We start from the raw sequence: 12,466 nt of genomic DNA on the forward strand, positions 1-12,466 counted from the left end.
GTTACCTGTTCGGTGGCTTGTTGACATTTCCAGGTTGGTGGTGGTGTGTGTGTGTATCCCAGGTCTAACTTCCGTTCCTTCCTCTCTCCCCCCACATAAACAAGACCACAAATGCTGAGGATCGCCGCACGACAGGGTCTCAAGAGGTAATACAAGAGAAACAATATCAGGGCAATGAGAAGCGTACTAAGAGTGTTGTATTAGTGTCAATGGCATGCGCATGGGCATGGTATGTATATACACCTGACATTTGACAGCAAATGGAGAAAAGCTGACACCACAGGAACAATAGCGCTCGACAATGTACAAAAACACCACTGCCAGTTCTCGGTTCAGTATCCAACAGCAACCTGGTGTGCTTATCAGCCAACGCTTGGGAGCTACAGCATTTGTACGCAGCTACACAACGACCGAAGCAACCGGTGAGGCAGCATCAGCAGCATCAGCAGCAGCAACTACCACTGCCACTTCAGTATCCGATGCTGTCAACCAAGTCGTATCACCTGAGAATTTGAGTGAAGCAGCTGCCAAGATTGGCGATTTCAAGGCAATGGGTCTATGCAACTTTACACCTGTGGGTGGATTGGAAGCCATGTTGGAAGCTGTGCATGTGTATACTGGAATGCCATGGTGGGGTACCATTGCTACTGCTACGGTGCTTGTGCGTTTGGCTTTGCTTCCTTTGATGATCAAGATTCAACGCAACAATGCAAAGATGATGAACTTGAACCCCGAAGTGTCTCGATTGATGAGCAACCTCAAAACAGCACAACAGGATGGTGATTCGGTGGCCGTTGGCAAGTACACCAATGAGATGCAAGGTCTTTTCAAGAAGCATGGTTGCCATCCCATGAAGTCCCTTGGCTTGCCTATCATTCAAATGCCGGTGATGGTTTCCTTCTTTTTGGCTTTGCGTGCTATGGCCGAGTTGCCGGTGCCTGGAATGACCACGGGTGGTCTTGGATGGTTCACTGATCTCACTGCACAAGATCCTTATTACATTCTTCCCGCTGTCAGTGCTGCTGGTGTGATGGCTGTCCTTGAAGCTGGTACCGAAGTAGGTGCTGCAAATCCTCAAAGCCGTGGCATGAAGAACTTTTTCAGAGTGATGGCGGTTGCCATGGTACCCTTCACTTATTGGATGCCTAGTGTAAGTAGTATTTGTTGTTGTGAGGGATCATCGTATTCAATGGGATTAACGTGTTGCCCATAGTCGGTGTTCGTATACTGGATCACTTCCAATGCCGTATCCATTGCACAAATCCTTACGCTAAAGAACCCTGCTGTACGCAAAGCACTCGACATTCCCAAGCTCGTCAAGCCCGCCGCTGAATTGCAAAAGAACCAAAAGGGTTTCTGGGAAAACTTTAAGGAACAAACCAAGCACCATGAAAAGCTGGAAAAGGAACGGGCATTGCGTGAACGTCAACGTGCAGCTGTCATGGCCAGACGTGCCGCCAAGAGAAGATTCTAAAGCACACGGCATTCTTGTAATTATTACCTTTCCCCCCCCCTCTTTCACGCATATTTTTACAACGTACACATCCCATCTTCTTCAATCAACCATGTATTTCCTCCACCTCTCTCAACAGCTCTTTTGTTTAAACCCATTGGAACCAAAATTACAATATAGACATGCTTTTGTTTTGCTGTGCATCATAGACGCCACAACGTGTGTTCCATTTTAATGATTGACAACATCCATGGATCCCCGAAAAGGATTAAAAAGCTGTGTGCTGGTGATTGACAACTTTAATGCACTGTATTTGACATCCGCCCTGTTTCATCGTTGACGCCTCCTTTCTCTTACTTGCCTTTCCTTCTTCACATTGCTGCTCATCGTCCTACTGCAATTACGACATTCAACGTAGGCGGTACAATTCGTTAACTTCTTGGACGTGAAGCTTTATTTGAAGCACCCTCACTTTCAAAGCATCCGGCCCAAAAGCATTACCCACGATACAACATCGTTTTAAGCGACAACATCTACTCCTACATTGGTTTATGATATATCCTGGTACGCCTTCCAGATATCTTTGATCCTGATAATGTCAATAAACTTAAAACGTGTCACCAAAACCAGATGTCGATTAGCGCGTTGACACCCTTTCAAGTAATCCTAGACGACATTCATTTCGTAACGTATGATGCATTGCTTTGGATTAGCAAGGAGTTAACAATGCCTTTGCCGTTTTCTAGTGGATGTCTTTATTACTACATTGTACACAAAGAATGACCAATAGCCCATTATTTAGACCAACTTTAAACGATTCTTAAGAGTTGTATGTGACATTGTGTATCACCCTTATCCATAAAAAGCCATGTTGTTTGAGCATTCGAGTATGCAATTGCGTGAGGATTGATTGAGCTAGCTAAGGGCATCACACTAGGGAATACCCTACAGCAACTATAACAGCCCACATGGGATTTTGATGTACCGCTTTCTATGTTTTTGCCGTGCACTTATTTGAAGCGCTGCTGTTCGATTATCTGCTCCATTATGGCGCTCCAACCATCTTCAACTTCTTTCTTAAGGAGTGTTTGCTCGTTGTACGCCTCCTTGTCATGATGCGTGTTCTATTGGTATTTGAGCGTTGGCCTCCAGGCTTGGAACAAGCATCTCATATGATGGTATAGGAATAATGTTGGCTCTGTTTCTAATATGTACCTGTAAGGAAATAGGAAAACGGCTATGGAAGTATCATATTTACCTTCTTTGTGCAACTCAATGCACTGTTTCCTCCTCTTGTTTTTTCTTCTCTTGGGTTGTTTGTAATGAAGAAAGATAAAAAACGGCACGAAACGAATAACCAAAAATTGGGTCGCTTGACGCCAGCTTATAATAATTGGATTTCATAGTGGTAGGCTGTGGACCTAATCCAACTTTGCACATGCATCTCGGGATGTAGCTTATAAAAAGGAACGTGAGTATGCGCTTCATCAAGCAATATGATTAGCTCTTACCTTATCAAAAGAGCTAAATATCACATGACAACAATGACGATGCAAGTAGGATAACAATGAAAGGCTAAAGATCTTCACACATATGAGTATATGGATCGCTCACAAATAGGACTCACAATCATGATACTCACCAAGAGCTTTTGATAGTGTCAGTTATTAAAGAGTGAAGTGATGGGAAGAAAGAGATGTGGAGGAGAGAAGCAATGGGCGACAGCATTCATCTTGTTTATACGTGCATGGTTGGCGTGGGTATTTGCGTGACCAAAAGGAGTGATGATAGATTGGTGGGGCGGCCGCACAAAGAAACCTTTGTGTTTGAATGTTCATGCATAAATCAGGATCTGAGATAAATAAAGGAAGCCGTTACAACCCACCATGCGGGAGATGTGATGACCTGGAACATTGACGCTTGTGTACTATCCTTATCAACTAATGAAGATGCCAACGACTATTAATTTTGAAACGAACACTTACACAAGCATCCTCGAACAACGTCTTATTTCGTGGAGCAGCAAGTAATTTGAGCGATGTCATTGTTGGATGGTAAAAATTGCCACCTTGTCTATCTCAGATCCTGATTCATGCATGCACATTCTAGCATACCAAAGCCCTCTGTAAAGGCTCTTTCCCCCCCCCCCGATTCTCAACAGACGTTTTATCACTCTTCGATAACTGACACCTAAGTCCTTGGTGAGCATCATGATTGAGAATCCTATTTGTGAGCAATCCATGTGCCAGGATTTGTGGTAATCGTTATGGTTTCATTGTCACCCTAGTACTTTTTTCATTTCCTTGTTGTCATTGTGATTTGGCTCTTAATAAGGTAAAACCTAAATCACCTCGTTTGATGAAGGATCACCATTGGCAGAGATGAGATTCTCCTAAACGCACCAACGATGAGGGTGTAATGAAGCTACACTATGACAATCCATCCATGCCCATATCAAATCCCAGCTGCCAGCACATAGCTACTTGACCCTCCTGGATTTCTAAACGGCGATAAATACATTACTACAAATATCCGGAAGGATGATTGTTCGATCAATCAAATCTTATCGAGTTGCATTATACGAAGATGGCATGTCCATTTATATATGCGTCTTCCACGTGTTTGATCTTTGTATATCTATTTACACTTGCTGCGCTATTCCAAATGTGTGATGTTGTATATGTACGTAGTAGACGTATTGCACAATTGCGTCCTTTTATTACATCTGCTATCTTCCCAAACCTATTTCATCATTACTTCTTTGACCACCTTGAATACATAAAAATTAAGACAATACACAGCAACTATTGCCATGGCAACGACTGTTGCGATGGAAACTATTGGATGATACATGCAACCTTCTTTACACGGGCATACGGGTTTACAAAACCATTTGTCTTCGAAAGGATAATCCCAGCGCAATACATTTATTAAGTGAAAGGCGTTTCGATGCAAGAAACCTAGATCTCATACCAGGTAATGTCGCCAACTCCTAGTTTCGATGATCGACAAAACAAGTTAGTGCCTTAATACAACTTTAACTTGCGACTTTTCATTTCATACCAATATCAAAATCACCAATGATCTTTTTGAATATGACTGGTGTGAGATCCTGGATTAACAAAGTGATCAATGAATTAGACTTGGATAACTACATGATAGGTGGAAAGTAATCTTACCAAGTCTCCACTCTTGCATCCAGGGCAGGCGTCATTGATTGTAGCAGTGGTGGTGCCCTTGGGACCCTACATGTGAAGGATATGAGTAAAAGAAAAGCAAAACGAGCAAATTACATGATACGAACTTCGATTTTGATCTTACTGCCGCAAAACTTGGACTTCTTGTTCATGTTTCCGTATTGTTCGGCATTCAAGGCGACGATCATTGATTCACTGTTTTCCTTGGGACCACAGGCACCGTAAATACCACCTTCTTTCTCAGGGACGAACCTATAGAATCGAGATGTACATAGGTGTTAGATAGGATGTTCTTTTTCGAGAAAGAGAGGTGTTGTTGAAATGCATACCAAGTTCCAGTTCCATGGTATTTCTTTGCGCGCTTTTCAATGGGAGCTGCTGTCACCGACAAGATGACGAGGCACATCAAAAGAATGTAAGTCTTGAGCATTTTAGCTGAATGAAAGGAAAGGGTTGGGTGTTGTAGAAAAGAATGTGTGTGTGGGTGTTGTGCGTGTATGCGAAAGCGAAAGAGAGAAAAGAAGAAAAAGGATTGGTGAGGTTTGGAGCAAAAGTCAAAAAGAAATAAAGAGAAAGGGGGGAAATACAAGGTGGTTCTAACCTACAGTAGCATGGCTTGAATTAAATATCGTATGCAATTCGAAGCGAAGCGAGAGGGTATCAAAGGGGGGAGGGAAGCGTTATGGCCTGGTTATGCTGGCGGACCTATCAACATCTTCCAATCCCAAACCTTTGCTGCTCATGCTCACGCTTGATGTGTGGTACAAGATAAATTGGCCCAGTTTAGTCCGCTAGTTTTCAACCAAGCAAATCGTGTTACCGATTTGCGAAAAGATGCAGGTGCCAATTACGGGCGTGTGTGTATTTTTTTGCACCGCCGCACCATGTCTGATATGGTCATTCATCGGTATTTAATGATCATGTACTATGTGAGCAGTGCACACAATGCAAAGGAAATGCGATAAGGTATATGCTAGGACATAGTTTCATACTCCTGTTTGCAATATGTACATGTGGGTTATATGTCGAGAGAGGGGAACGTGCACAACGTGGCAGATCCTAAAGTATGGGGTGGCAACAGCACCTTAAAAAGCATGCCATCTCGCCCTGGTGTTTCCTCAAACGAGGCCTTATTGCCTAAAAATGGGTCAATAATTTTTGACAGCCAGTTTGGGAGGACAAGAGGATCCGCTTGTGCTCCATTGAACAGAGCACATGAAACATGAGGGATCGACGTGGCGGTGATGACTATGCGGAAGGTCAAAAAGAAGTCGTGTATGCCGTAAACCACGTTATAGTCAATCCAAAGACCTGCATATGTGGGGTTTGTAAATAAGAGGATACAGGCTTGCTGCAACTGCGTGTACCGGGTGCTCAACACAATTTGCTCCTACTCCCGTTTTATTATATTTTAGCGCGCTTTTGCCAAGTGGCTGTGCAACAGACGGCCAAAAAGTGGGCCTTTATGGTGGCGTGGACTCAACATCGATACATCTTGTTGATAACGGCGAGGAGTGTAGAAACCCGGTACGTTTCCATCAAACCATCTTTTTATAAGCTTACATTAATTCATGGTCCAGAACTATAGATGGGTCAATCGATGTGGCTAAAATTAACAGCAATGGGGGCTGTTGGTATTCCGTTGCTATGGAACACCCCCTTTATTCAAAAGCCAAGGATACTAGCTAGATTTTCTGATAACATCGAGGGCATCGGGAAACAAAAGGATGCCTGTATAAAGATCAATCAGCGACCTAGCCACAATGTGTGTGAAGAAGCAAAAAGTGCATACCTAATTTAAACAACAGCCTCTCTCTTGCTTAGCCGCGGACCATCGTATTGGATCACCAGCTGTCAGTAGAATTCGAATGAGACGTTCTTTCTTGTTGGATGATAAATGTAGCAAGCATGTGCATGAAACCTTCAAAGATAAGATAGATGATTATTAACTTTGAAACAACACGTTGCTGCCAAAGAAAAAGCACTGACCACCCTTGGATGCTGCAATGTTGTTGGTTGTGTTTAATGTGTGTGTGTGTGTGTGCCTCGTTGAATCCTTTTGGGTTGAATGACTTTGATGTGTGATTGGTGGATTAACAGCGAAATAGCGATAGAAGATTCTGCATTGCTGCGTCACTCATCCTCATTCACCTTTTTCTCTCTCACCTTATACACTTTCTATCCAACGATGGCTGATTCAGCGTCCTCAACTGCAGCAACAGATACCTCATTGATGAATTCGGCATCGGACAAGGTGCCCTTCTTCAAGAAACGATCGACCAAAAAGAATCTTCGCAAACGAAAAGCTGACTCTTCACCCACTCGATTACAAAGCGATGACGATGACGACGACGAGGAGGAGCTCACATCGCAGGTCGTTACCAAGAATCGAAAGCACACAGCAACTCCATTTGTGCAGAGCACACGACGTGGCAAAAAGAGGCGAGAACATGGTACCAATGACGACGATGAAGAGGACCAAGACGACTTTGCAGAGAAGATTGGCGTACAGTATGCTGCTGATCGGTCTGCAAGGATGCAGAAGAGTGATGCCACACGCTATTCAACCGAATGGGAGCTCGAGAATGAAGAACTGGCGAAGCGAAAGCAAGCTGGTCCACAAGCCAAGAAGACAGCCAACTCAAAGATGCAAGTGGGTCCTCAACGTGCACCTGCAAACATTCGAGTGACGGCACGCTTCGATTACCAACCTGATGTATGCAAGGATTATAAAGGTAAGAGGGAGAAAGAGACAAAGTGGGTCATGATAAGGTATGCTCATGCATCCTCTTTTTATATAGAAACTGGATTCTGTGGTTATGGTGATTCATGTATCTTTTTGCACGATCGTGGCGATTACAAGACTGGATGGCAGCTGGAAAAGGAATGGGAGGAAGCAATGAAAAACAAGACACGTTTTGGAAGCACGGATCCCAACAAGTATGCCGTGAGCGATGATGATGATTCGGACGAGGAGTTACCATTTGCATGTTTGATTTGCCGTGAAGAGTTCAAGAACCCAGTCGTAACCAAGTGCAACCATTACTTTTGCGAACAATGCGCCATCAACAATCACAAGAAATCACCCAAATGTTATGCATGTGGTGCATCCACAGGTGGTGTATTCGACACGGCCAAGAAGATGCTTGAGAAGCTCAAACAGAAAAAGGAAAGGATTGCTGAAAACAGCAGCGATGTCGAGGAACAACCAGAGGATGATGGCAATGATTTCACTATTGAGGGTCTTGAAGAGCGTCCGGTTAGCAGTGATAACAATGATAGTGATGAGGATAGTTCATAGACAAAAAAGCTTTTATATACCAAAATCTAATACATATTGAAAAACCATCCCCAATGCCTTGTACAATATCAACATCGCCATTGCTACACATCTTATGAAATGAGACGCGCATGCTACAGTATTCCAAAGACGTGATGTAATATCAGCGACTTGCCGCGGATCTGAGTCGATGTATGAGAACAACGAAACCATCATGTTGCATGCGATTTTGCCATATCAGCACATGGTGTAACCCAACCATGGTAAAGCAGAATTTACCTTTGATATTGACGCTTTATAATCATCTGCATCACCATGCTCATGTTCGGTGGTGGATAAACGAAGCTTTCACAATTGCACCCATGGAAGTGCATAGAATAGTTGTTATCGCATTTGCATATGAGTCATCTTTAATAAATCTCTTAACATAAAACCACTGTAGTACGTTAGCACAATGAATGAGGCACAGCTCCATGTTTTGAATGGTCATGCCATTGTCTTGGTACATGAACGATCAAAGCACCCAGGAGTACACAGGTCCTTTCACATGGAGTCTGTGTATGTGTACATGTAATAATGGTATTGGTATTACACGATCTCGTGGATGGTTCCTCTCATCTTCCAGATCCATGACAATGGACCCAAGGTGGGATAAGGATTTTCGATTGTCTCTTCTCGTGTGAATTGTTACACCACCAATGATGATACATGGGGTGATAGCAATGGTACGATCATTGCCTGCTGAACTCTCTTTTATTGAATGGTGTTATATGGCTATCTTGCTATTCGGTCTCAAGGTGTCAATGTAGATGACATACGAATGCACAAAATTGTACTTTACAGAAATGCCATTGATAGGTAGTAGTACTACATGCGGCAGAAATGATATGGTGATGGTGGATCATTGTAACCGAAATCCATGGAAAATTGGGAAGGACAAGCTGTCGATTACCAAAACACACGTACAAACGGGATTTGCACATGAAGAAGATCGTTTTGTGAAACCTTGTAACCTTGTGCGAATTCCTACTGCTTATTGATATGAGTCAGGTTATGTGCTGGACACCTAACATGAACCCCTTGTTGCTCAATAAGCATTAAAGACAAGCCCATTCATGTTGTATTGTAAACGTGATGGGTGTGGATGGATGCTTGCAATAGTAGTAGGTGTTACTCTCCGACACAACGAACATTGCGTGCTTTTGTTGGAGGAGATAAAGAAGGCTATGATAAGCGAATTACTGCCATAGACAGTGTTGAGCTGGTGAGCGAATACGTTGCATAATTGAATTATGCGTGTTATGCAGATGATGCGCACGATCCATGGTAACTTGACAAATAGCAAACAAGCTTGTTCAAGCACGCGACATTAAAAATGCAGACTTGACCAAACAGCGTTGGTCTTGGTTCCGTGCGCACCTCGCATCACTTTTGCCACACCCGATTTACGTTTTCAAAACACGGCAACAATTCCCACTTTTGTGGTGTCCCACCTACAAGGTACACACGTCCCGTTCAACCTTGTAGATCCTTTTCTCCATTGTCCCATTCAACAACAATATTACATGTTGTGTACAGCTATCTTGTGAGACCTGACCCCAATTATTATAGCCCAATCCGGTGACTTGAAGAAGAAAAGGCAAGTTTTTTTCAACTTGTTACAAGCTCAACGTGATCATTTCTCATCCATACATGGCATAAATAACCAGAACCACATTAGCTTGTCGGCCAACAAGATGAGAACAAAATGGACGTGGGAGGAGGAGGAGGAGTAGTAGTAGTCGTAGTGATCGGGATTCATAAAACACGCGGGTGAACACGTCATCCCCCTTATAACGGAGAACAACCACACATGGGCATCATTGTCAGCTCTTGGCAGCTGAGGAGTAATAGCATTACAAGTTTTTATTTTTGCATGGGAAAGAAGGAGATGTGCTGATACATTTTTATACCTATCGGCGCTATGCTGTGATACCCTCCCTTTTACAGGTTTTCGTTATGGTGGCGAGAGGCTTGGCAGCAGCGGCGGCGGCTTGATAGATATAGGCAATCCATACATGTATAATAATGGCTGAGCATCAGTGCCACACCATGCAATGCATGTATTTGTGAATCAATTATTAAGATTTGTTGAGCTATAACCAAAGTAGATAATGATTGGGATCGACGAGGTGCCTGAAAAGGTGGCGGACAATGTGTGTTGAGTGTGTGAGAAGACAAAGGAATATATTAAATCATTTGGGTGACACAGCGCCAGGAAACAAGATTCAAGTGTTTCTGACGTGGATCATTTACTGTTTTTGAAAGTGGGATCTGCGGGTGCAGATCGTGGTCGTCGAATGTGGTTGGCTGAATCGTTTATTGCGTGTGTACCCAGGTCCAACCTTAAAACCCAAATTTTCGTGCTCCACACACGACATAAAACTCACCTTGCCCAATTCTGTATTTTTCTTTTTTTTCCCAAACGCTTTGCAGCCCCCTTTTCTCTTTCTTCCTTGCTCCCCTTTTGTGTCTATCGCGTTTATGGCTTCGTCATCTGCATCATTTACTACATCTGCTGTGGCTCCAACCACTCATCATCCACAACAACAACCATCACAACAACGACAGCATTATGTCACCGCGACTAATCCATCAGCAGCAGCTGTTGCTGCCGCGGCTGCTGCTAATCAACATCATCCACAACATGCAGCAGCAGCCGCTGCATTCTATCCTACAACATACGATCCCTATACTGTAGCAGCTGCTTCTGATTTATACTCTCCCTTTCATACCGCAAAGCAACAACAAGCACCTCATCAACCACAACAACCACTTTACATGGACCACATGCAGTTCCATCCACAACCAAACAATCCTAATGGCTCAAATGTCCCATCTAATAATGCCACTTCACAGCAACATGATGCCGCTGCTGCCGCTGCTGCTGCTGCAGCAGCAGCTGCTTCTGATCTTTCGGGTGGGCCATCTTTACCTCCATTGTCGCAGCTTTTACCATCGGACAAGAAACAACAACGTCAACAACATGGCCATTTACCTACAAGCAGTACGGTGGTGAGTTCAAGTATGGCAGCACCTACCATCCCTGTTTCATCTCAAAGCAGCAACAATAATGGCAGAAGCAACAACATGATCTACCCGCCTTCAGCTGACTATTCCGAAAGTGGTCGATACATGTTGCAAAATGATGTTGTAGGTGCTGCTGGTTATGCACATCATCATCATTATCCAGCCACAGCTCCTGTTGTACCATCTTCCACAATGGATCCATACGCAGCAGCAGCAGCAGCAGCTGCATCCGTTTCTGGTTATCCACCACAACCACAACCACCCCATCATACACGAGGTCCAACATTACCATCACCGCCGCCATCGGTAGTTGATAGTGTGTCACCCCGTCATCATCAACAATTCCAACACCATCAGCCACAACAAAAGGTGTTTGCATTTGTTTCGCTTCCTGGTATTAACCAAAAGAAGCGACCACGCCGAAAGTATCACGAGATTGAGCGACTTTATCATTGTAACTTTCCTGGATGCAACAAGGTTTGTGCGCCTCATTATTAAAAGTATACTTGCAATCATACTCATTCGCATTTTGACATAGGCTTATGGTACATTGAACCACTTGAATGCACACGTGTGTATGCAACAACATGTAAGTATCATGTATACGCATGACTTTCTGTATCCGGCATAGTTGACATGTCAAAATTTAGGGACCCAAGCGTCATCCATCCGAATTTAAGGAACTAAGAAAACAATGGCGTAAACAAAAACGTGAACAGCAGGCTGCAAACAAGGCGGCTGCAGGGTCGACGGCATCATCACCATCCACCACTGCATCATCGACACCGGCAGTATCCGATAACAATGCTTCTCCTAGTAATACGGCAATGGCCGCACCTTTGACAATGCCATCCAACCATCAACCATCTGCATTATTGCATCACCATCAACCAGGAGCACCTTCGATCATATCGCATCATCAGCAACAGGATTTGCTACCACCCAGCAGTTCGACTCATGCACCTTATCATGAACTTGCTGGTACACTTTATTGATTTACTTTCAACTCCATGCACACAATACTACTATTCTATATATATCCATCTCCCTCTCCCTCTCACCTACACCCACACAAAGACAATGACACAAACACTGACACAACTATGCTTCTCATCATTTTCTTATCTCCCAACAATCTCATGTACATATATCCCCAAGGTTTCTCTCATTCTTTTTTGTTGTATCCCTCATCCCACCATCAAAGTAGTTTTTTGTATTAGGAACGAATGATCCATTACGTTATGCCGGCCACACTCACAGACAAACACACACCGCCCCCTTTTTTATGATGATAAAGATGATGATTTGATTTGTTGTGCCATCCATCGGAGCAAGAATATAATAAAGACGATAACACATATAACTTTTTTTTTTCATTTGGGGGAATGGATGGTCTGTGCAACGAAAGGGATAAAAGATTTCTTTGTTATTCGATGACGAAAAAGGGTTGTGCTTGGGGGAAACGAA

General features: G+C 43.5%; 4 protein-coding genes across 4 annotated transcripts; 3 read left to right on the forward strand and 1 right to left on the reverse strand.

The window, feature by feature from the left end:
* Positions 1–111: 111 nt before the first annotated feature.
* O0I10_009420 (uncharacterized protein) lies at positions 112–1,474 on the forward strand (the record flags this gene model as incomplete). Its single annotated transcript, XM_058489412.1, has 4 exons — positions 112–146; positions 205–229; positions 293–1,150; positions 1,214–1,474. 4 exons carry the CDS (start codon positions 112–114, stop codon positions 1,472–1,474), a joined length of 1,179 nt encoding a protein of 392 aa, XP_058339769.1.
* A 2,939-nt stretch (positions 1,475–4,413) lies between these two features.
* Positions 4,414–5,080, reverse strand: O0I10_009421 (uncharacterized protein; the record flags this gene model as incomplete). The annotated part of the gene is made up of 5 exons (XM_058489413.1): positions 4,414–4,445; positions 4,517–4,565; positions 4,633–4,698; positions 4,758–4,902; positions 4,980–5,080. The coding sequence occupies 5 exons, from the start codon at positions 5,078–5,080 to the stop codon at positions 4,414–4,416; spliced, it is 393 nt and encodes a 130-aa protein (XP_058339770.1).
* Positions 5,081–6,838: 1,758 nt separating this feature from the next.
* Positions 6,839–7,951, forward strand: O0I10_009422 (uncharacterized protein; the record flags this gene model as incomplete). The annotated part of the gene is made up of 2 exons (XM_058489414.1): positions 6,839–7,385; positions 7,452–7,951. The coding sequence occupies 2 exons, from the start codon at positions 6,839–6,841 to the stop codon at positions 7,949–7,951; spliced, it is 1,047 nt and encodes a 348-aa protein (XP_058339771.1).
* Positions 7,952–10,453: 2,502 nt separating this feature from the next.
* On the forward strand, positions 10,454–11,994 carry O0I10_009423 (uncharacterized protein; the record flags this gene model as incomplete). Its single annotated transcript, XM_058489415.1, has 3 exons — positions 10,454–11,476; positions 11,538–11,588; positions 11,650–11,994. 3 exons carry the CDS (start codon positions 10,454–10,456, stop codon positions 11,992–11,994), a joined length of 1,419 nt encoding a protein of 472 aa, XP_058339772.1.
* Between the last annotated feature and the right edge of the window lie 472 nt (positions 11,995–12,466).

Source organism: Lichtheimia ornata (genome assembly GCF_029851405.1).
Source record: "Lichtheimia ornata isolate CBS 291.66 chromosome Unknown scaffold00055, whole genome shotgun sequence".
Taxonomy (NCBI): domain Eukaryota; kingdom Fungi; phylum Mucoromycota; class Mucoromycetes; order Mucorales; family Lichtheimiaceae; genus Lichtheimia; species Lichtheimia ornata.